At 44.9% G+C, this 24642-nt stretch overlaps 2 protein-coding genes across 3 annotated transcripts in view; one reads left to right on the top strand and one right to left on the bottom strand.

Annotated features, from left to right (window-relative positions):
- cilp2 (cartilage intermediate layer protein 2) overlaps positions 1-8873 on the top strand; it is a 45571-nt gene extending 36698 nt beyond the window's left edge. For both annotated transcript variants that reach the window (XM_063200465.1, XM_063200464.1), the window contains 8 exons: positions 573-893; positions 1273-1381; positions 1503-1660; positions 3337-3575; positions 3728-4312; positions 5097-5253; positions 5425-6872; positions 8591-8873. In XM_063200465.1, coding sequence (XP_063056535.1) covers positions 573-893; positions 1273-1381; positions 1503-1660; positions 3337-3575; positions 3728-4312; positions 5097-5253; positions 5425-6854 — 2999 coding nt within the window. In that variant the 3' untranslated portion in view covers positions 6855-6872; positions 8591-8873. The remainder of the gene's footprint in view (positions 1-572; positions 894-1272; positions 1382-1502; positions 1661-3336; positions 3576-3727; positions 4313-5096; positions 5254-5424; positions 6873-8590) is intronic.
- Positions 8874-14055: 5182 nt separating this feature from the next.
- On the bottom strand, positions 14056-19131 carry LOC134450517 (uncharacterized). Its single transcript, XM_063200356.1, has 2 exons — positions 16274-19131; positions 14056-14070 (listed from the first exon to the last, which is right to left on the bottom strand). The coding sequence occupies exons 1-2, from the start codon at positions 19007-19009 to the stop codon at positions 14056-14058; spliced, it is 2751 nt and encodes a 916-aa protein (XP_063056426.1). The 5' UTR covers positions 19010-19131.
- Positions 19132-24642: the final 5511 nt, after the last annotated feature.

Genomic DNA, 24642 nt, shown 5'->3' with positions numbered 1-24642 from the left:
TAAACATGCTTTCATACATCAAACGATTCTTTTGTTAGATCAGTCATAAGACTGCATAGAGTTATCACTCCATGTTGGTAGGATCCTCAAGTTATGTGGGTTGTATGTAATGTATGTATGTATGTCTGTATATAGGCCTGTGTCCTCTATCTTTTGTTTTGTTTTGTTTCGTTTTTTGTCAGTTGTGCAATAGTCTTGTGATGTGATGTTATGTGTAGTATGTCCTGTCTTAAGCGAGTGTTGCTCAGAGACGCAAGAAGAATTTCAGTGAAAACTGACAATAAAGTCCAATCGTATCGTATTGTATATTGGACTGCGTGGTCAAGGGATCCGGGTTCAAGTCTGGAATGGGTCATGGTATTCTAGCTAGCCCTATTTGTGCATTGCAACATCTAATTGCCCTTTCCTCTTGTCTATTTATTTGACTTGACTTGTTCCTAATGTCTCCTACTCTCGTTTACTGTGTTGTGATGTTGTTTACTGTGTTGTGATCCCCCTGAGTCTGCAATAAACGAAGAATTGAATTATGTGCCTGTGCGTGCTTGTGTGTTTGTGTGTTTATGTGCTTGCAGTGGCCTGCCAGCGAGTGTGTCCAGAGGGCCGTCCGAGCGAGGACTGCAGCCGCTGTGTGTGCGAGGGCCACCTGCTTCACGGGGAGGTGCTGTCCGCTACGGGGGTGCCCGTGCCAGGCGCCCGCGTGGCCCTGGCCGACCACCCGCAGCTCGTCCGTGCCCGCACCAACGGCGAGGGGCTCTTCAAGATACCTGGCGCGTGCTCCGGCTCCAAGACGCTGCTGCTTATTAGCAAGGAGAAGTTTGCCCCCGTTAGCATCACCCCCACCTCTAACAACAGCAGCAAGACGTCCTGGGTCCGCGTCGTCTTGAAGTCCTCAGGTGAGCGAAGGCGAGCTAGCTCAGTACAGCCCACACAAGACTTACAAACAACAACCCCCTCTTTGTGCGGTTCACTTGGCCAGCACATTCGAGGAGGCTGTGGTCTCGATGAAAAACATGACTTAATCAACCGCGCAAGACAGGGCTGGGAAATGGTTGAGACGCTGAAGCATATAAACAGAAACCGAATATGCGCAGTGTGCCAGAGTGTTAATCACACGCTCTCTCTCCGTCCCGAACCGCTAATATCTCTGCTTTGCTTCAGCAAAATGTTCAAACTTGAACTGCCAGACGTTGTGACATTTTACAGCAACTTCTTGAAACACTTGTGTGTCTCCACTGTGGTCGATCTCTCTCTCTCTCTCTGATTGCGTTGCAGAGAAGCCGTACATTGTGAAACACCCTGAGGAGAAGGTCCGATACGAGGGCCAGAACGCGGTGCTCTGTTGCAAGGCGGCGGGGAGCCCTAAACCGGAGAAATATCAATGGTGCGAGAGACGACACAACACGACGCAATGCAACTGCGCTCATATAACGCAGAATTTGTCTTAACCATAAAAAGGGTCATGCACAGTAGTCAGTGATTCTTGTTCTTGTGTGTTTTCGCAGGTATCACAACGGATCACTGCTCGACTGGAAGCAGTATAAATACGAGGAGGATCTGGTACTGAAGGACTTGAGAGTGAAGCAGTCGGGTCAATATTACTGCAAAGCCGTCAGCCAGACTGGTAGCATCAAGTCCACCACGGCATCGCTCACCGTCATGGGTACGTATAGCAGGATATATACCGCAGCTCCACAACAACACACTCGAGATTAAAGACTGATGCATGAAACAGCTACACAGACAGACAGTGCATGGAGTAGACAGGATCTTTTCAAGAGAAAACAAAGGGAAGAAAAAAAATGCTTAGGGCTCCCTTAAGACTCCTTATCCACAGAACAGCAGCTTTTTATTGTGTTTGTGTTGGTCAAACAACTCCTAGAGAAAGAAACACACACCTAAACCCCCTCGGTTGCCCGGGACACACAAGAAAGACCACATAACTGTCCCAACTCTACTCTCCACTTCCCTCCGGTGTGCAGTGTTGCCAGATTTGTCTGACCAAATCCCGCCCAAAAGCTTCTCAAAAACCGCCAAAATGCGCTAAATTCTGCCCCAAATCAACAAATCACATTGACTTCTATGGGCCCAAAACGGCTGAGAAAAAAACGCCAAATGGCCAATTTTTCCCGTTTTTTTACCTGCAGACGCTCATCCCAAGTAGCCCCATTGGGCGGGCACCCGCCCCATCTGGCAACACTGCCCTCCCATGTGTGTGTCTGCGTGCAATGCTGTGAAATCCAAGACTGTCAATAAATCCTGATGCTCTTGAAGGCCCTCATCAGACAGGTCTGCCTTTTCACATGCAGCCGAGCTCCCCATTGTGCCGATTCCCAAGGCGCTTGTTATCCGTTAGTGTGTGTGTGTGTGTGTGTGTGTGTGTGTGTGTGTGTGTGTGTGTGTGTGTGTGTGTGTGTGTGTGTGCTAAAGCGTGTGCTAAAGCCATCAGGCCCACCGGTCTCCACTGAGGGATCAGCTTGCCTTCTTACACTCTCTGCGGCAGCATGAACTATTTGCTTAAGTGAATAAAACAACATCCACAGTCAGGAAAAGAACACAAAAAACTTTGAATGAATAGAGAAAGGATGAACTGGTTTGCCGTGCAGTGGAGGGGGAAGTTTGTTAATTAGGTTTCACCATCTGTCTATAATAGGCTCTAATTTGGGGGAGAGTGAGAAAATGTTTATGTGGGTGTTTGCCTGTAAACTCCTCCATGATATCATGAGCATTAATTGTCTGGCACATCTAGGAGAACAATTATTTACGCAATGATGCAATTTCCATCTGAACCAGTTGGAGCGTTTTAAACATAATGATTAGGAGCAACAGTCTTGGTAAACCACACGGAATCACATTAATACTTGAAGGCAAATATGTGCACGCTTTTGGGTTTCTTTCTTTCTTTCTTATTTTTTTTGCCTTTTTTCCCTTTGCCCTTTTGCTTGACACACAATACTAAAAGTTAATATGTTGTCAGGTTCGCTCTATCACGCATTGGGCGAAACGCGTCGTTCGCTCCGAAAAATAAAGTAAAGAAAAGTAAGCAGTGTGGTGTCTCTTGAATTTTGTTCATTGATTCACCTTCTCCTGCCTCACACCTGCACCTGCGTTACTGAGGGCTTGTGCACAAGGACTCTCTTGACCTTTGTTCATATGTTGTGTTTTGTTGTCTATTTCAGCTAAAGGCATATTATATATATATGTATTATCAAGTACATAAATGTAAACCAAACCAACAACAGGGTTCTCTAATAATATAGAAGTGCAGGTCTTCAGAAATGGAGTTAGGGGGTTTTGCATCTGAACTCTTCATATGTTGTGTTTTGTTGTCTATTTCAGCTAAAGGCACGCCAGCATGCAAGTCCACTCCAGAGCCCCATCTGGTCAAGCTGCCCTTCGACTGCAGACAGCCCGAGACCGACTCCATATTCTACAACGCCGGCCGATGCCCAAACAATAAGTGTGCGGGTGCCCTGGACTACGACATGCGTTGCCGTGACGACAGCGGATACTGCTGTAGCGTGAAGACCATGGAGACGCGGCGGATAAACTGCGGTCGTTACTCGCTACCAATAAAGGTGGACTAATGAGACACTAAACTTGCGATTTTTTGTTTTGTTTTGTGCTTCTCGTGCCATGTTTTCTTTTCTCTCTCATGACCTCTGCCCCCTTTTTGTTTTTTCTTTCTTTCTTTCTTTCTTTCTTTCTTTCTTTCTTTCTTTCTTTAAAGGTGGTGACCGAGTGCGCTTGTCAAAGCTGCCTGGAGCCGAAGGTGTTGGTGCGTGGAAGAGTGGTCGCGGTGGACGACGACGAGCCGCTGCGATTCGGACACATCGTCATGGGGAAGGAACGGGTGGGAACCACCGGGTTCCAGGGCGGTTTCACCCTTCAGGTGTCCCCGGGCACGGAGCGGATGGTCGTGAACTTTGTAGACCCCACGCAGAAGTTCATCGACACGGTCAAGGTGTTCATCTTTGACAAGAAGGGAGGATCGGTCTACCACGACGTCAAGGTGATGCGCAAAGTGGAGCCCGTGGACATCGACGCAGGTGAGACGAACACCATTTACCTGGGCGAAATGAAAGGAGAGGACCCCATCGGACAGCTGGTCATACCTCCGAACTCCTTCCACAAAAGTTCGGGAGAAGTGTACGAGGGCACGGTGAAAGCTAGCGTGACGTTCATAGATCCACGAAACATCACCACGGCGGCGGCCGCTCCCGGCGACCTGAACTTCATCGGCGACGAAGGCGACACCTTACCTCTGAGGACGTACGGGATGTTCTCCGTCGACTTCAGGGACGATGCGAACCAGGTTCTGACCATGTTATTTATTGCTTTTACTGTTTTTTCACTGCTTTTAATTCCTTAGACAAGAGTCTTATTTTACTAGGTATTTATCAATCTAGTTACTTCTTATCATGTATTCTATACTCCTTTTATAATATATTTAACAATCTATTCTTATTTAGTACCCCTGTCACTTCATGTGACACCATGTCTCTTTGATAGGATGCACTAGGTCACTTTTGGTATTGTCCATATGTTCATTGTGGGTTGCTTGTATGTTATGTGTGTCCTATGTTCTGAATGTTTTGTATGAGCGAATCTCACTTTTCTGCAAATCAAATCTACCCTTGGGTACCAATTAGTGTTGCACCGATACCATTTTTTGGCCCTGATACCAATACCCGATACCTGGCTGTGCAGTATCGGCCTATAGCGATACCATACCGATACCGATACCACCCTATTTGAAATGCATATATATGAAGGGCTGTAGTGCATACTACTTGGATGTAAAATCATTGCATGGCTTTGTCAGGCTGCTGCCTACCTTTGAGAAACAGGAAAAAGACTAATACAAAGTGAATCCAGCAAAACGTTTTATACTTTTTATAATTATAATAAAAATATTCTATGTAATAACTAATTTCAAGGCTGTTTAAGTGTCATACAAGCACCTGTAAAATCGGTGCCCTATTTGTTGGTACTCGCCTATACCGATACCACCATTTTAGTACCGATCCACCGATACTGGTATCGGTATCGGTGCAACACTAGTACCAATAAAGGAATATATCTATCTATCTATCCAGGAGGTGCTGGGAGCGGGAGCCGTGCAAGTGCTGCTGGACACGGAGCACGTCAAAATGCAGGAGCACATCCCCGCCATGAAGCTGTGGTCCCTCAACCCAGACACGGGCATCTGGGAGGAGGAAAGCCAGTTCAGCTACACAAAGGCCACCGCCGGAGGTTTGTTTGTTTGTATTAGATCCCCATTAGATTTTGCTTTTAGCATTAGCTATTCTTCCTGGGGTCTTTCTCAATTGTTCATTTAAAATTACAAATATCAGCCACACAGCGTGGCGACACACACAACATAGGCTACAACATTGTATTCTTTTTGTGGTTCTTCTAATCAAGGTGGCGGAAGGAGCAAGCGGGAAGAGCGGACTTTCCTTATTGGCAACATGGAGATAAGGGAGCGGCGGCTCTTCAACCTGGACGTGCCGGAGAGTCGGCGGTGCTTCGTGAAAGTCCGGGCATACATGAGCGACAAGTTCCTGCCGACGGAACAGCTCAAGGGCGTCGTGATCAGCCTGATAAACCTCGAGCCCAAAGCGGGCTTCTCATCCAACCCGAGAGCTTGGGGCCGCTTTGACAGTGTAATAACGGGGCAAAATGGCGCCTGCCTACCAGCATTCTGTGACGCCATAGTGCCTGACGCGTACACAGCGTACATCACTGCCATCATGGGAGGAGAGGAACTGGACGCGGCACCCTCAACGCCAAAAATGAACCCCAACATCATTGGCGTGTCCCAGCCGTATTTAGACAAATTAGACTATCAGCGATCAGATCACACAGATCCAGCACTTAAAAAGACAGCCTTGAGGATTAACTTGGCCAAACCCGACCCAAACAATCTCGACGAAACCAACGGCCCAATATATCCCTTTTCGAGCATGATAGCGTGTGAGAACGCGCCAGTCGAGGCCAACCACTTCCGCTTCTTCCGTGTGGAGAAGGACAAATATGAATACAATGTGGTGCCGTTTGAGGAGAACGACCTGACGACGTGGACAGGCGACTATCTGTCGTGGTGGCCAAATCCCCAGGAATTCAGAGCATGTTACATTAAGGTCAAGATCCACGGCGCCACTGAAGTCATGGTGCGCTCAAGAAACTTAGGGGGCACACACCAACAGACGAGAGGGCAACTCTATGGCATAAGAGACATCCGTAGCACCCGCGACACGTCGGCTGCCAACACATCCGCAGCATGCCTAGAGTTTAAGTGCGGTGGGATGCTGTTTGATCAAGCTGAAGTCGACAGGTCCCTCATATCCGTGCTACCACAGGCTAACTGCAGACGTACCAGCACCAACGGTCTGCTGCAGGAGTACCTCATCAAGCACCCTCCGGTCCTGCAAAACAACGAGTCGCACGCCTTCAGCATGCTCGCTCCCGTCGACCCACTGGGCCACAACTACGGCATCTACACCGTGACAGATCAGAACCCGCGCGTCGCCAAGGAGATCGCCATCGGACGGTGTTTCGACGGAACGTCCGACGGCTTCTCCAGGGAGATGAAGGCGGATGCCGGAGTAGCGCTGACGTTTAGCTGCCCCAAGAGGGCCGTGACCAGAGAGAGCCTTTTCCAGCGACTCCAGACCAACCCCGCTCAGACTCTGTCCCAAATGGCTCGTGACATGAGGGAATCGGACGGGCTACAGGTCAGACGGGGAGACAGTCGGGTGGTGGCGTTTCCCCCAGGACAGCAGGGCAGGCCCCAGACACGCAGGTCCTCAAACAGGAGAAGAGCTGCGGTGCGAACACGGCCAAGGAAGTAATCCTACTCCTCTTCTTAGGTAAGTACATCCGTGTGTTATAGACAGAGATGTCTAAATAACAAGGAGACAGGAGGAAGAAGAGAACTCGCAAACCAAAGGTTGCCGATGCAGGAAAGGTGTTTTAATCCATCAACTTAAACAAAAATTAAATAAAGTGCTACCAAGTGGGGGTGCAAACGTTTCGGTCCTCAGACCTTCAGGACAAACCGTATATACAGGAAATGTGTGTATTTATAGCAGGTCTATGCGTCTAATACCTTTCCTGCATCGGCAACCTTTGGTGTGCGAGTTCTCTTCTTCCTCCTGTGTTCTACAATACCCAGAACCCACGCACCCACAAGGCCTGGAGTAATTGGCGCGACACCCTTCCTGACCTAACTACCGGTAAATAAAAAGGAGAAAATCTGCACACTTCAGGTCTTTTCTTGTGCATAATAGCTGTACAGGACTGCAAGTTTTCAGTCTTTGACTGACTGAATCAGACAGACTCTGCCTGATGAAGGTCTAAGATCGAAAGCTTGGAGTGCAGCAAGGCTTCTTTACGTAAGAAAAGACCTGAAATGTGCGGATTTACTCCTTTGTTTCCCTTAAATGCTGCATCTTCTCAACCGATGAGCGTAGACCCTTCACTACTTCTCCTAAGTGCATGTGTTCTAGTCAGAGATATGCTATGCTATGCTCCCAAACAAAGCTAATTGCGCGTGCCATTAAACTTTGGGAGGATAGAACAGTGTTGCGTTGCGGACCTGCGCACACTCTCTTACTTTACAGTCAGAGATGTCAAAAGTAAAAGTAGAAGTAAAATAAAAACAACAACCTGCCATAGTTTCCTTCCAACACAAGCTACCTCACTGAGTTTTTTCAGTAACAACAAAGTCTATCCACCTCATTAGGTGCAATGAAATATGAATATGTGGTGTAACAGCTATGTAATATCATGTGTTAGTGCTGTAATTAATTACACCATCAATTTACTTCCTCTTTTAGTCTGACACCTCTGGTTACACGCAGAGGTCGAGCACCAGGTTTTGGAGAAGTAGCAAGGCTGTGGCATCCTGTAAACCCAGTCACCTTTAAGCAAACTGGCTTACAGTGCACAAATGGTGCAACAGAGTGTAGTATAGTCATTTGCGTACGATTAAAAAAAAAACCTTCCCCATATTCGATCCAATCAAATGATTGGCCCTAATGAGTAGGATGCAAATTATGAATGAGGTAATTTAGCACATTATTGAAATCTCCGACCTGTGTCAACAGGCAAAGTCAGAAGGAATGCATGACAGCACTTTTGGACTTCCCGAAGCCAGGTTCCAAAGCCACCTTTGGTTCCGTGGAGGCGTAGATGGAAATGTTGTCAAATACCATAGTTATATGCATAGTTATACCATAGTTATATGCATACTGTGTCAAATACCATAGTTATATGCATACTGTGTCAAATACCATAGTTATATGCATACTGTATCAACTAAATACCATAGTCATATGCATACTGTGTCAAATACCATTGTAATATGCATACTGTGTCAAATACCAGTCATATGCACACTGTGTCAAATACCATAGTCATATGCATACTGTGTCAAATACCAGTTATATGCATACTGTGTCAAATACCATAGTTATATGCATACTGTGTAAATACCATAGTTATATGCATATTGTGGTGCGTAGGCTACATAAGGGGACCCATGTCGTAAATAACTCATCTGTCCTGTACTCCTTCTTCCCCTCAGGTCTTGGAGTATCTGTGGTTCCAATGCATTCATGATCCTGAAGATGGAATAGCGATCAGCCTGTTTCCTATTGTGATTTTTGGATGTGAATTTCATCTGTACTGTAAATGCTGAAACTGACACCACAACTACAGGCCAAGATATACAGACATTCCCTCAAACATGCCCTGAAATAAGGGTCCGTCCAATCCTTCACATCCTCCCAGTCAGAGCAATACTTGTTATGATTTTGTTTGGTTATCTTTTTATCAAATTGTGTAATAAATGTTTTTTTTTAGGTGTATTTATTTTTTCACTGCATCAAAGATGGTGGTTATTCTAGTAAAGCAGCCTCCATTAAATACAAGTCACTTTTCAAGATTTCTTGCCCATGTCAGGTCAGATTTTGAGGCAGGCTAAAGACCGAACAAATGGCTTGGTCTAGAAAAACATGGAACTTAAAGGGGTATGCCACTATTTTGGGGCTTAATACAGTTAAAATCGTGGGCCAGGGTTTATAAAGGTGGTTAAGTGTCTTATTTTTCATGTAAGCCGTTGTCTTGCTTTAAAACAAGTTAAAAGAGGGAGCATGTCGCTAAGCTAGTGAAAGTCAATGGATCCGTGTAGCATGCTACAATGCTACACGGATCCATTGACTTTCACTAGCTTAGCGACATATTGTCTTAAAGCAAGACACGCTTGACATGAAAAATAAGACACTTTACCACCTTTATAAACCCCAGCCAACGATTTTAACTGTATTAAGCCCCAAAATAGTGGCACACCCCTTTAATATCTGCAACCAGGGCTGGGCTGGGACCAAAAAAAGGTCTGGGATTTTAATTTTATTTTTTGCCTTTTTTTAAGTATTATTTTTGTGATAAGACAGTGAAAGACACAGACAGTAAGCGAGTGGGGAGGAAGAGAGAGATGGGGAAGGATCAGAAGAGGACCCGGGCTGGAATCAAACCTGGGTCGGCGTAGCGTAGTGGGCCAGTGCCAAATTGTGAGCCAGTCTCTACAAAAAAACCAAGACAAAAACACCCAGCAGCATTCGGCCACTGAGAACTGTCGGTCAACCGGGAAATGTCCTGTATGCAGTGGTGGGCAAAGTAAAACTTTAAAAAAGAAACACAGTTTCTTTTCAACACAGGTAACTTATCTGAGGAAAAAGTAGACCAATGTATTTGTTTTACGATATGCTGATTCTGCACAGGTTGGGTTGAGTTTGTGGTGGGTCCTTTTTAGGTTTTTATTGTTTTCCAGTAATAACAAAGTCTCAATAGGTAGGTAAAATGGAGTAAACGGTGTAACAGCTATGTAATATCATGTGCTACTGTTGTAATTACACCACAAAAGTACTTTTACTTTTACTTTGTCCACCACTGCCTGTATGCCAGACGACTAGTCCAGCACACTGGGTAAACGTCCTGTATGCCAGACGACCAGTCTAGCACATGTCTGTCTGCAACCGATCCCAAATTGCCAAGCCAGTTGTGGCGCAGCCAACAGCCAGCGGCCGCATTGCCCAAAAAGACCCGAGTTGCACCAGAAGGCAGCGCCAAGAACAGCAGCTCTGACCAAATGGACACAGACTAAACAGAAGCCATGGTACAGGGCCTGGCCTCGGCCAAACAGAAGTCATGGCCTCTCCTTTTTTCTCCTCTCCCCTCCTCTCCCCTCCTCTCCTCTCCTCTCCTCTCCTTTTTTCTCCTCTCCTCTCCTCTCCTCTCCTCTCCCCTCCCAAACTATCCTCTCTTGGCCCCGGCCAAACAGAAGTCATGGTACAGCATGGTTCCACTCCTCTCCTTTTTTCTCCTCTCCTCTCCCCTCCTTTTCTCACATCTCCACTCCTCTCCTTTTTTCTCCTCTCCTCTCCTTTTCTCATATCTCCACTCCTCTCCTTTTTTCTCCTCTCCTCTCCCCTCCTTTTCTCACATCTCCACTCCTCTCCTTTTTTCTCCTCTCCTCTCATTTGTTCTCCTCTCCTCTCCTCTCCTTTTTTCTCCTCTCCTCTCCTCTCCTCTCCTCTCCTTTTTTTCTCCTCTCCTTTTTTCTCCTCTCCTCTCCTCTCCTGGCCTAGGTGAAAGGAAAGGAAGAGATTGGGAACAGGGAAGGACCAGTGATCTGGAATACAGGGGATTTTCCCGTTTGGCCGACAGACATAGCCTGACAGACAGGCCAGACCATTTTATTGTGAATTACTTCGTTATCCACGAATAGTCTGATTACGCTTCTCTGGGCAGAGTGCTCAGTCGGTTTTCAGATGACCAGTGTTACCGGCCAATAAGCAAACGAACGCACTTGTGAGCATAATGACATACGTCATGAACGTCAACTGTCAGCAATTGGTCAAAGCTCGTTTCAAAGCAGAGCTGAAATTAATTACAAAGTAATTTATGTGGTCTGGTAAACACAGGCAATGAAGAAAACCGCACACCGATGAGCTCCATTTAAGCCATTTTATTGCGTGACGTTTCGGGCCAACCTGGCCCTTCCTCAGACTAAACACTTCCTCAGACTAAACATCAGTTTAGTCTGAGGAAGGGCCAGGTTGGCCCGAAACGTCACGCAATAAAATGGCTTAATTAAATGGGATTTCATCGGTGTGCGGTTTTCTTCACCACCTATGGATTCACTTTTTTGAACCTGCACCTGAAACCAGCCACTGGATGTGCGTGAGATTCGATTGGGATGCTGGTAAGCACAGGCTACAACAGACAGAACGTTTGGGGTCAATTCCGTTGATTTGTTCGTTTGTTGGTGGCTTACTGGTCTAATTTCAATATAGATAGGTTTCCAATTTTAATATAGATAGGTTTCCCGTTTACAAACATTCACGTTCTGAGGAGAATGAATTACTAACAGAGGTGTCAAAAGTTAAAGTAAAAGTTAAAAAAAGAAACACAGTTTCCTTCCCACAGAAGTAACTTGTCTGAGTAAACAGTAGACCTGTGTACTCGTCTTACGATCAGCACTGGTTGGATCAAGTTTGTGGTGGGTCCTTGATAGGTTTTCAGTGCTTTTCAGTAATAACACAGTCTATCTATCCCATTAGTTACAATGGATTAAATGGTGTAACAGCTATGTAATGTCATGTGCTAGTGTTGTAATTACAGCACAAAAGTACTTTTACTTTTGACACCTCTGATTACTAAGCAGCCAATCATGTGTGCACATTTTTGAGTGACAGCAGTTTCCAACCAATCAGAGGTTATGCAGAGGGACCCTCAGCTGTGTTCGCAGACAAGAATGTTTGTAAACGGGGAAACCTATGTATAAAGGCAACGGACTGAGCCAATCATAATATAAAAGAAAAACAGGGCGCTCAAAAAATAGGAAAATGAGAGTGCTGCCTTGGGTCAATTGTTTGTAAAGGAATCAGGTGCTCTTCAGAAAGGACATGATAACTTCAGTAACTTGGCTTGTGACTATCTCCAAAATGTGAAGGTCCAAATAGAAGGTTCCTTGTTGAAAGTGGTAGTCTGGATGATCCGAGGCACACTGATCTTAGTGAAAAAAGTTAAAAATCCTTTATTTTAATGGATAACGCCTACGCGTTTCGACTACGATCAGTTCTCATCAGGGCAAAAACAGGGAGCTGTCTGAGGGGCTGGTCCACTCCAATTAATGCCCGAGTCCCAGTTCAGCCCTGGTTGTGAAGGATGACACAATGGGTGCGTTCCAATTTGCGACCTTGACTCCTCCACTTGTGCTTCTGGCCTCGCCCCACCTCCTGGCCCCTCCTCCGTGGAGAAAACGATAAAGTTTCCCAGCTGTCAGCCTAGCCACAACAACTTTTGAGGGACTATTTTTCATTCACCATCCCAATTGCAAATGAGAAAAAGACTTTACAATTGAGCTTTTGCAAGATATTGAAATATAATGCTGTTGTCAGTGATGTCATCATGACGTATTACTTCCTGGAACGAGGAAACAAGCACAAGTGGAGGAGGCAAGGTCGCATATTGTAACACACTCAATGTCCTGCACTACACTTATCTCCCGTTATGATGTCTCTGATGTCCCATGGCCCTGGATCCCACCAGACAAGTCTCAAGACAACTGTTATGGTCAAGATTAAACCTTCTACGCAGAGGCATAAAAAAATGTACATATTTATCAGTCAGTGTGTCTACTTCTCAGGCTAAGTGAATAAGCATACTGTTATGCATGGATGTCTTTGTTTTGTCTCTGGAAGTGCAATACTTATTATTTTGGTACTGACTTCAGAATCTGTTTTTGTTTTTGTTTTTTTCAGAAATGCCCTATGGGCCAGGTAGATTTGGCTTTGATGTACAATATGTATGTTGGGTTCATTTGTATCTCTAATATTGTTATGGAAACAATAATTTATGACAATTGATGGTCATCATTGTTGCAAATAAAAAAAAATGTGTCGTCAAAACTCAGAGTCTTATTGCACATTTATAATAACTGAATTCATAACACCTGCCAAAACGTAGACTAAACACAGATGCAGAAACAATTATCCTTCTCTGTGTCCATTTTTTTTGTTTTCCCCCTCACAGTTGTTTTGCAGCACGTCTAGGTCTAGGTGTGATAATGAGAGCAAATGAAAGGTCAGCGTGAGCGGACATGTTGTTTTTCGTTATCCTAATGTCCCTCCTCATGATGGAACCCATCAGGCTGAAATAATTTACACTCAGAGGAGCCGTCGTCATGGGAATAGACAGTAGAGGTAAAAACACATCAACCCCTATTTCAATCCTGTTTTCTACTATAGATTACAATTACCATTATGAACAACTAGGCACTGTAGTACATAAACTTCAGCATAATGTTCGCTGATCAACTTTGACCTAATCACAGTGGTGCCATACAACTGAGGTGTTGTTGACAGCAGTGTTTTGAACCGGTTCATAATTTGCCATTAGCCAACAAGCATGCCTAATAGCCCGTGTTGCAAATCACCTTAATGAACAAATAACCCCCGTGGTGGTAAAATGTCCATACAGAATTAGTATTCCAATTATAGAATAGGACAATACAGGGAGGACTGTTGGCCTAAACTTTACTTGCCAGGCCGTGCCCTCCTAGTGACGCAACAGCTTCAGCGCTGCTACCAGTCAGGTCAAGAGTCAAAGTACTTTCTGAGTTCCCGCAAATACTGGAACTCCTCCTACTTTGTTGGGAAGCAAACACTCATTAGCAAACCAAGGGAAGCCATTTGGAAAATGCTGTTTGGGAAATGTTAATTGTTGTGCTCTTGGTCAGACCAAGTCTCGAAGAGATTTGAAAGTCGATGATAATCAGGCTAAAACTTACAGCCACAGGTTTTACAATATGTCAGTTGGTCTGAAAATGTCAAAAAATAGGACACAGAAGAACATGTTCACGTTTTCTGATAACAACTTATGATTAAAAAAGCTCATCTGATCTACGATTAAACAATTGTTCTACTTCGATAATGACCCCGAAACGTGTCAGCGTTTTAGAGTCTCTTCTGTGTTTAATTCCTACACTCAGGGCTTGTTGGTCTGAAAATGGAGAAAATAGGACACAGAAGAACATGTGCACATTTTAAGATAACTTGTGATTAAAAAGCTCATCTGATCTACGATTAAACAACTGATCTACTTAGATAATGATCCCTAAACGTGTCAGCATTTTAGCGTCTCTGCAGTGTTTAATTCCTATACTCAGTAGAGAGCTTGTTGGCTTGAGAAGGAGGTAATGAGGCCTCCATTAGCCTGATGCAGAACAGGATTGCTGTTGGCCCTGACGTACCCGCATTCTATTATGGCCCGCGCCATTACTGGGAGCACTGCAGGGACGCTCACAGCTTTGGCCGGGCCCAAGACAATGTCATTCGAAAGCACGCCCCCTCCCCAACCAATAAATAAAATGTAATGAGCACAGAATTGGAGGGGGGGGGGCTTTTCCCTGGGCCCAGGACAAATGACCCCTTTGTCCCTCCACCTCTGATGGCTTCTCTGCATGTGCCAGTACTGTGAAAGGCCCCCTCACACAATAAATAAAATGTAATGAGGACAGAATTCTGAGGGGGGGGCCTTTTCCAGGGAAGTGCCCAGGACAAGTGACCCCTTTGCCTCCACCTCTGATGGCTTCTCTTGCCTGTGCCATTACTTTGAGCTCAAGCATGTGTCCTCTGTTCAACTGTTCAACTGTTGAGCTGAGCTGGTCCCGGGACAAAGTCATCTGAAAGGGCCCCCCTCACACAATAAATACAATGTAATGAGGAACCAATTCTGTGGGTCCCTCTTCCCTGGGCCCAGGACATGTGACGCCTTTGTCTCAGCCCACCTCTGATGGCTTCTCTTGTCTGTGCCATTACTTTGAGCTCAAGCATGTGTCCTCTGTTCAACTGTGGAGCTGAGCTAGTCTCTGGACGACTGTAACTTATGTGGGAATATCCCCTGGCACAGGCTCCTCTGCTGTCTTGGACCCCTCCACCGCTGTGTCTCGTAGGCTTTGAAGGAAGAAGAATATTGTACGGCTGCCATCGTGCTCTGGAAGTCGTCAAGCCTGCCTTCCAGGGTTGCCAGATGAGGCTGATGATTTCCAGCCCAAAAAATGCTCAAAACCCGCCTAGAAGCACAAAATCCCGCCCAATTCTATTGATTTCTATGGTAAAAATTGGGCGGGTTTTTCTGCTAAATGCCATTTTTACCCGCACACTGCCATCCTAAGCAGCCCACTTGGGCGGGAAACAGCCCAATCTGGCAACACTGCTTCCTTCTTCAAACACTCGTTGTGTAAAGAAGGAAGAAAAGTCAATGGCTGCTGCATGGGACCTCCATGTAGATCATTATGTAACATATAGGCTAGTGCCGGGGTTCCCAACCTTCTTCTTCAGGGACCCATGTTTTTACTATTGTAAGTGTGAGTGCAGGTGACTCACTAGCCATGAACCTCAGAGTTACTTTCGGACGCGACACAAAACAGAAATAAAAGTCTGGAGTCCAAAACTTAAGTTTGATGTCTTTCTTTATAGTAACTTAAAATAATACAAAACAAAAGATGAATTCCTAACTCCTATCTAAAAACTAACTGAAATGTGACGGTCAAAAGACTGTGATGCTCCTATGGTTCGTGGCTTCTACACTGACGTTCTTCATGCGTCCTGACGGTTTTATATTAATATCAGCAGCCAATCAAAATGCACCACAGTATCTAGTGTCTAGGTAAAACTACAAAATTACAAAAATGCATTCGTATAACACTAAATATATATACAATACTTCCTAAGTATCCAAATTAACTATAATTCTGGTAAATATTAATTCTAAATACAAAATCTATGTACATAAATAAACATTTTACTTAAAACATAGAAAATGGCTCTAACATATCCCAGCCCCTAATTGACTAGGCCTTAGCATATCAATTATCAACTTAAACTTTAACTCAGAGCCATTACCATTCTACTGCATATCTAACTTATCATTAACTTTCTTGTCTCATCAGGTTTCAGGTAAGTTTAATGTCCTTAATTTACAGGTAAGTATATCTACTCAGGTAAGTCTTTCTCTTCTTTCTTCATTCTTCTCCCTGCAATAAACAAAGTTTAGTTATTGGTCTTTGGATGGTGCTGGTCTTCGTCCGGACTTCAGCACTTCGGACCACCCCTCTGGAGTCTGGCACGACCTTGGTGATTCTGCCTAGCATCCAGCAGTTCCTGGCCAGGGATGGATCCGCGACAAGGACGACATCTCCAACCTTGAAGCTCCTCTTCAATCCAAGCCATTTTTGCCGCTCTTGCAATAGTGGCAGATACTCCTGGGTCCACCTCCTCCAGAATAAATCAGTCATATACTGAATTTGTCTCCAGCGCCGTCGTGCGTAGACATCGTCGTTGCTGAACACACCAGGTGGCATGCTGGGTTGCGTCTTCAACAGGAGTAGATGATTTGGGGTTAACGGCTCGAGGTCGTTGGGGTCATCTGTGTTGGTTGTAATAGGTCTCCCATTAATGATGCTCTCAACTTCGCACAGGAAAGTCTGCAGTCCTTCATCATCTAACGATTGTTGCCTTACAACAGAACGCAGGACCTTCCTCACGGTACGAATTTGACGTTCCCATATGCCGCCATGATGAGATGCAGCAGGCGGGTTAAACAGCCACTGCACTCCCTTCTGCATCATAGCTTCATTGATGCGGCTCTGGTCCAGTTCTTTCAAGGCTTGTCTCAACTCTCTCTCTGCGCCGACCAGATTAGTGCCGTTGTCGGAACGGATGACAGACACTTGGCCTCGTCTGGCTTGGAACCGACGTAGAGCGTTGATACACGAGTCCGTGTCGAGGGAGTATGCGACTTCTATATGCACTGCTCTGACTGTCAGACATGTGAAGAGCACTCCGTACCGTTTGACCTTGGTTCGTCCTCTTTTTATCTCAAAAGGACCAAAGTAGTCCATGCCTGTGTTTGTAAAAGGCGGTTTGTCGGGTAGCAGACGATCTTGTGGCAAGTCTGCCATTTTCTGTTCCCCAGCCTTTGCATGCAGTCTTTTACAGAGGTTGCACTCTGTGATCACTGTTCTTGCTGCTGCATTGGCTCTAGGTATCCAATATCGTTGTCTTAGTCTTGCCAGGACAAGATTTCTGCCGCCGCATCCGGTTTCTAGGTGGGTATGGTGGAGAATAAGGTAGGCTACTCTGTGTTGTTTCGACAGAAGGAAAGGATGCTTGGCCTCCTCAGGCATCGCTGATCTGTTCAGGCGGCCCCCTACTCTCAAAACACCATCTTGTAAGTATGGATCCAATTTGAAAATTGAGCTGGTTCTTTTCACATTTTTATTTCCTTTCTGTAGAACTTTTATTTCTTCAGCATAGGTCTGTCTCTGACTGTATTTGATCAGCTCCATTTCTGCTCTGGATAGCTCTTCAACTGTGAGCATTTTCTTTTCCAAGTTCTTTTTACAGGTGTTCATTTGTTCTTCAACCATTGGTTTGTGTTTTTCTGTGTCATGTTCAGATTCTTTCACAGCTTTCACTAATTCTTTTCTTTTCTCACTCAGGTGTTGCAGTATCTCTTTTAGGCGCAGAATCCAAGCAGTTGCCTTCTTGAGTCTGTACCAGCTGGAGTAATGCTCCACAAGTTGGTTCACTGGATCTGTGTTGTCGACCACTGGATTCGTGCACGATACAGCAGCTGATGTCTTCACCTCTTCATCACTTTCTGACAGGTAAGTAGACTGTTCAGGTTGCTCTGGCCAATTGTCAGGCTCGCTCAGGAAGCTAGGCCCTTGAAACCAGTTGTCGCTTGACATGAAGCTCTCTATCTTTAAGCCTCTTGAAGCTTGATCAGCTGGGTTCTGGGAGGTGTTGACATACTTCCACTGAGCTCTTGTGGTGGCTTCTCTAATGAAAGAGACGCGGTTAGCCACAAACGTCTTGAAACGAAGAGCGTCATTTTCAATGTACCTTAGTACAGTCGTACTATCTGTCCAGAAGATGGAATGTGTCAAGGGAACTTGAAGTTCTTCTTTTAGCATTCGGTCAACCTTGACTGAGACCATGGCAGCTGTCAACTCCATCCTTGGGATCGTAACTTGCTTGAGCGGAGCAACTCGGGACTTGCCCATCAAGAAGCAAACGTGTTTCTGTTCTTGCTCATTCGTCAACAGGAGGTAAGACACAACCCCGTATCCGTCTTGACTTGCGTCGGAAAAATGGTGGATTTGTGCGACCTTTGTGACTCCGAATGAGCTGGACTTGAAACATCTGCTCACGCTGAGCTCTGACAGCTTGTCAAGGTCTGCTAGCCACTTCTTCCATGTTCGTTGTGGCTTCTCTGAGATTTCCTCATCCCAGCCTTGTTTGTTCTTGCAAAGGTTTCTCAGAATGAGCTTGACGGGCAGGAGTAGTGGCGTCAAAAAACCCATCGGGTCATACACCGAACTAACAACTGAAAGGATGCCTCGTCTTGTGCATGGCTTGTCAGGCAGCTGAATCTTGAACTTGAAGCTATCGGAACTTGTGCACCACTGCACGCCTAACGCTCGTTCAACTGGTAGTTCGTCTTGCTGCAAGTCCAGATCTTTGACTTCAGCTGCTCTTTCGTCGCCAGGGATGGAGCACAGCAAGGCCCTACTGTTGCTTACCCACTTGGTTAAGTGGAAGCCGCCACTGGCACACAACTCCGTCAGCTCCTTTGCAAGATGCACAGCTTCCTCTTCGGTGGCAACTGACTTCAAACAGTCGTCCACATAGAAGTTCTTGAGGACTGTCTCTGCGGCTTCTGGTGAAGTAGTTGCAGCTGCGCCTTGTGCTGTTCTCCTGAGCGCATACGAAGCGCAACTGGGGGACGACGTGGCTCCGAAGAGGTGCACGCACATCCTGTACTCTTCCACGGGTTCGTTCAGATTGCCGCCTGGCCACCAAAGGAAGCGCAACAGATCTGCGTCTTCATCTGGAACCCGCACCTGGTAGAACATGGATTCGATGTCCGCCATCAGTGCGACAGGCTCCTGCCTGAACCTCAGCAGCACTCCGATTAGGGTGTTTGTAAGGTCCGGCCCTTGTAGCAGTCTGTCGTTCAGCGAAACTCCTTGGTATGTTGCCGCGCAATCGAACACAACCCTCAACTTTTTCTTTTTCGGGTGGTACACCCCGTGGTGTGGGATGAACCACACTCTCCCGTCACTGCGACTCAGCTGCTCATCTGGAACTCTGGTGGCGTAGCCTTTCTCCAGGATGTTGTTCATGAAGCTGTTGTACTCTTGAAAGAAGTCTGCATTTCGGTTAAACTTACGCTTCAGGGAGTTGAGCCGTTGCTCAGCTATACCACGGTTGCATGGCATCTTCACAGAGTCTTCCTTCAGAGGCAGCTTGATGGTGTAATGGCCATCGATCAGATGTGCTGATGTTGTCACAGTGTGCATAAACTGTTTGTCATGTTGTGATGGCTCTGACTTGTCCTCGCACCGACGTTCGGGGAAATCAGCCTCATAGTGCCTCATCAACATGTCTTCTATGCTTAGAACAGAGATGCGATTCACTGAGAAACTCTGTCCCTCAGCGCCATCGGATTGTTTGTCTTGGCATCTGCTGACAGGTCCGTTGACACACCACCCTAGGGCCGTCTTCACAGCCCAAGGACCTTCGTTTCGGCTGTTTATGATCTCCCATGGCTCCATAGCCTTGTGAGCGTTGGAACCGATGAGAAGGCCAATCTCTGATTCCAGTTTTGGAATATGGACTCGGTTCAGGTAAGACCACTTCTCCAAATCTTTCCTCTGTGGTATGTTGGTTCTCTTTGCAGGTATGTCTGGGTGCGTGTACACATTGGGCAGCTTAATGTAGTCTTGTCCATCTAAGCCACACACCTCCAGATCTGTTAGGACATAGCTGCTGACTTTCTGTTCCTGTGACATGGTGTGAAGAATGTACTCCGTCTTTCTTCCTCGGATGTTCAACTTCTTTGCCAAGTCCTCAGTACAGAAAGTAGCGGTGCTTCCTTGATCCAGGAACGCATACGTCTTGATTATACTTGAACCCCTCTTGTGTCTTATCTGCACAGGTACGATGGGAAGAATGCAAGCGTTGTTCCCAGCCCCAGTTTGGTCACCTCTTCCACATCCTGCTGACACGAGAGCGTTTGTTTCTTCCGCTGCATTCGATGCTCTGTCATCTGCACTGTTCTTTTCTGGTGCTGACTCTTCCTTCACAACGTGCAGGATAGCAGGATGCTTAAAGGAACAATCAGGGCACGAGCTCTTTTTCTTACAGTCCTTGGATAGGTGTCCTGCTGTCAAACAGCTAAAACAGAGCCCTTGTGACTTTAAAAAGTCAATTCTCTCGTTCTGGGGTTTCTCTCTGATCTTGTTGCACACGCTGAGTGCATGGTTCTTCTTGCAGAACAAACAGGGACTTTGGAAAGCGTTGCCTGACTTAGCTGCTTTCTTCTCAGCTTGGCCTTTGGGGGCGCTCTTCTCAGTAGCAGCCACATTCACTGCAAAGCTGCTTCGTTTTGACTCACCTTTTCCTGAGCTGGACTTCTTCTTTGTGTCTACCTGTTTACCTGAGGTGGCGTCCAGGATATCACCAAACAGTGGGTCATTGACAACTTTGGCTTGATGATACACAAAGTCCACCAGGTCAGGGAATTTGGCTCTTCTTCCCTTTTTCTCATAAATGTCGTAGGCATGGCCCCTCCATTTCTCTTTCAGCTTAAATGGAAGCTTGGACAAGATGCTCTTCATAGTGGTAGGATTGTTCATCTCATCCATGTAGTCCACGTCGCTTACTGTGTTACCACATCCAATCAGGAACAAGGCATAATTTTTCAATCCTTTCCTGTCATCTGGCATTATCTGCGGCCAGTCCATTGCTTTCTTGATGTAAGCATTAGCAATTGTCAATTCATCACCATAATGACGGTTGAGTAATGCTCTGGCTTCTTTGTAAGCCTTGTCTGGCCTCATGTGCTCACAACTACGGATGAGTTCAAGTGGCTCCCCACTCGTAAACTGTTCAAGGTAATACAAGCGATCTTGCTGACTGTCCGTCTTGCTAACGATGGCATGCTCGAAAGCTCTTATGAAAGACCTGTATGTCAGAGGATCTCCTGTGAATACTGGTATTAGTAGGGGCTGTAAGCCGAGAAATCGTTACGCGCTGGATAGAAGCATATAATTCGGTACACGTGTTCCTTGACTGATTTGAAGACATCCTAGAAGGGGTGCCCCTTGAAAAAAAAATGTCTACCATGTCATATACAATATGTCATGTTGGTAACGCATTACATTGTTATTACATGACATTATACTTAGCTGACAATGTTAATATAGTCCTCAGAAGAGATGAAGCAAGGGTAGCCTGCTAGACCAGATTGATAAAACTACAAAATGTACATAGTGTGAAAGTATGGGTGAGTCTGTGCTTACGTGCTTGACAGCATGTAACATTGTGAACGATTTGAGAAGATTCTTGGTCTGAATTAAAATGAGCATTGCCAACACTAAAACTATGGTGAGAATAGACTGCTGCTAATGCTCGATTTGAATGGGATAGTGTCAGTGCAAGATGCCCTAGGTAGCAGGTTCCCCATCCTCTAATTTCCATAACAGATATATGTATTTTATTTGTATGAGAGAGGGTAAAGGACAGGACCTTTCCATATGTATGAAGAACCCCATAAGATCACCTAATTCTATATTTTTACAAGTGCATATTGTGAGAGCATTTCAGTCATCTTTAGAATGGCATTACAGATTACTCAATATAGGCCTACATGTAGGCCACAGTATGGCTTCAGTTCAAATTAAATGGGAATGATTTCTTAGTGTATGTTGAGTAAGAAGACAGAGATAAAAAAAAAGGTTTATTTGCAGACAAGTCCTCACCTAGTACTTGTGTCAAAAGTTGTATTAGTTAGCTCAGTAATCATTGAGTACTTAAACTGCTATCAAAACTGACAGCTGATGGACAACATGTACTGTAGGTCTTTTGCCACCCTTACCCATAGGAGAAATATCGATATAGAACAACACTTCTCATATGGTATATACTATGAAAGTAAATCATTACCTGGACTCATTTTCTTGATATGCAAGGCACATAAATAGACTGGGCGGAAGAATAGTCGATCATACCCCGCCCCCCCAAACAAAATGCCACACGACTTTTTTTAACCTTCAAGATTTTGAGTGGTAACAGTAACATAACTCATTCCCACTACACCGTTTTGCATAATATTGTACATGTCCTCAGAATGCTCTACATCAGTGGTTCTCAAACCTTTTGTGTGAAGTACCCCCTGAGAAAATATTGAGCTCTCCGAGTACCACCTTGACAACCAACATTAGAATATCGCAGTAAAGGCCTTCCATATTCACTTTTGCCAGTCAGTACAGGAGAGGTTCATAATGGTATTCCAAGTACCACCAGAGATGTCTCAAGTACCACCAGTGGTACGCGTACCACAGTTTGAGCACCACCGCTCTACATGTTTCAGTTCTATAGTTGTACTGTACAGTACAGTGCAGTGCAGTGCAGTGCAGTACAGTACAGTAGCATACAGAATGGTGCAGTATAATAAAGTACAGTACAGTACAGTAGCATACAGTACGGTGCAGTACAGTACAGTAGCATACAGTACGGTGCAGTACAGTAAAGTAAAGTACAGTACAGTAGCATAAAGTACGGTGGAGTCTAGTTAAGTACAGTACAGTAGCATACAGTACGGTGCAGTCTAGTACAGCACAGTACAGTACAGTACAGTAGCATACTGCACGGTGCAGTAGAGTACAGTACGGTATATCACATTACAGTACAGTACAGTACAGTATAGTAGAGTACAGTATAGTCTTATAGACGTTAGCCCTCCAAAGCCAATAGGATTTCCACATGCTGTTGTTATAAGTTTTTGAAAGACTATTTTAGTAGCCTATGTGAGAGAGGGAAGGCAGGCAGACATGTTTTAAACAAAGGACCACACCCACAAATGAAAAATAACGAGCAAACAATAAATTAAGTGGTTAGGTAGCCAACATGTCATCTAGATTAAAGCCAAAAGTAGATGGAAAAACAGACATGTTACCATTTTGCTCTTTTAAAACAAAGTATCTGTCTATATACTGTATGTATGGTGTATTGCATATTGATTATTCATAATTTCCTAAGCATAAATGCCCTTATCACTCCATTGTACACTTAGGACTGCGATATACATATCTGAACATTAATCAGCATACATTTGTCATTTGACAGCTGTCACTGACACTTGATATGTACATATATTATTGACTTGATTGATATGAATATATTTCAGTTGGACTCCTAGGGTTAAATCATTGAGGGGGTCCTAAGGAAGTAGTAGTAGTTTGTGTGTGTGCGCGCATGTGTAAGTGGGATTAAAATTGTTGTTTGCCATCTTTATCTGAAGAGCAGACTGAGTGTCTGAACCTGCTAATGCTAGCATGCTAACATTGGAACAGTTATGTGTGGCCTAGTTCAAGGGTTTATCTCTTCTCCCCTAAATTTTCTAACCACAATTTTCTTTTTGGATGTTATAGATATGACCCACTGCAAATTTTTAAAACTCTTAATGAATGTTGGTTCAATACCTAAATGCCCAGAAATGAGCTCTCAATTGTAGAGTGATCTCATTCTGACCATGGTTTTTATGATTTTCCTGTTTTTGAATCTAAATAAGACATATATAACATTGTTTTTATGGTAAGTTTTGCACATATTTTCAAAGTTCAGTTTGAATGCATCACACACAAATAGGTGGATTGGCCCATAACACCATTATGTCCAGGCAGTACAGCATTTTACTACTATTGGCTGGTTTTGGGCAGCCAACTTGGATTTACCCCATAAAAATGACCTTAATGACATTGAAATTTGGGGCACCCCTTCTGAAATGATGGAGAACACCCTAAGGAAGGTCTACACCGATTTTGGTGCTTCTATCCAGCGCGTAACGATTAGGCCCTTTTGGGACGCTAAGAAACCCAGCTATCTGTCTCTGTGAGGTAGTTGAGTCAGACTCTGTTGCTTGATGAGCATTTCAGTCACTTGGTTTTGACGCTGTAGCACTTTATACAGGTCATCTGCTGAATTAGCATTCTGAGTGTTGTCAGTCATTTGCCTTCCTGAAGATTGTCCTCTCTGTGAAGAGACAACTGGCGCAGCTGATCTAGGCTTGACATCCTGAAGTAGCTTTGCAGCTCCAATGTGCCCATAATCATGACTATGATACTTCTCTTTGCTTTCAGTCACATACCTAGCTTCAACTTTAGGCTTTGTTACTGGCTCCAGTAAATCATGAACAGATTGAGAATCTTCATAATCTTCATAAACTTTTAATTTAGCTTGTGAAGCAGCAATGTCAGTTTCAAGCTGCAACTGTTCCTTTTTTGATCTCAAGCGCGATTCTTCTGCTTTCAAACGCATTTCTTCTTCTTTTAAGCGCATTTCTTCTTCCTCAATCTCTTTTTTCTTTTCAATAGCTTCTGCTTGCTTTAGCAGTGCTTCGTGTTCTGCTTTAAGTCTCAAGCGCACCGAGCTGGTGTTAGAGCGTTGAGATGAGCGGCTCCTAACTGTGTGAGTCTCAGAAATACTATCCTGTGGTTTAATA

This window comes from Engraulis encrasicolus, chromosome 6 (genome assembly GCF_034702125.1).
Source record: "Engraulis encrasicolus isolate BLACKSEA-1 chromosome 6, IST_EnEncr_1.0, whole genome shotgun sequence".
NCBI lineage: Eukaryota > Metazoa > Chordata > Actinopteri > Clupeiformes > Engraulidae > Engraulis > Engraulis encrasicolus.
The sequence above is the reverse complement of the archived record's forward strand: the minus strand, read 5'-3'. Positions and strand labels throughout refer to the sequence as shown.

Bases quoted from the DNA above. Each gene is read 5' to 3' on its own strand.
- LOC134450517 (XM_063200356.1), bottom strand. From the start codon at position 19,009: ATGGCGGACATCGAATCCATGTTCTACCAGGTGCGGGTTCCAGATGAA.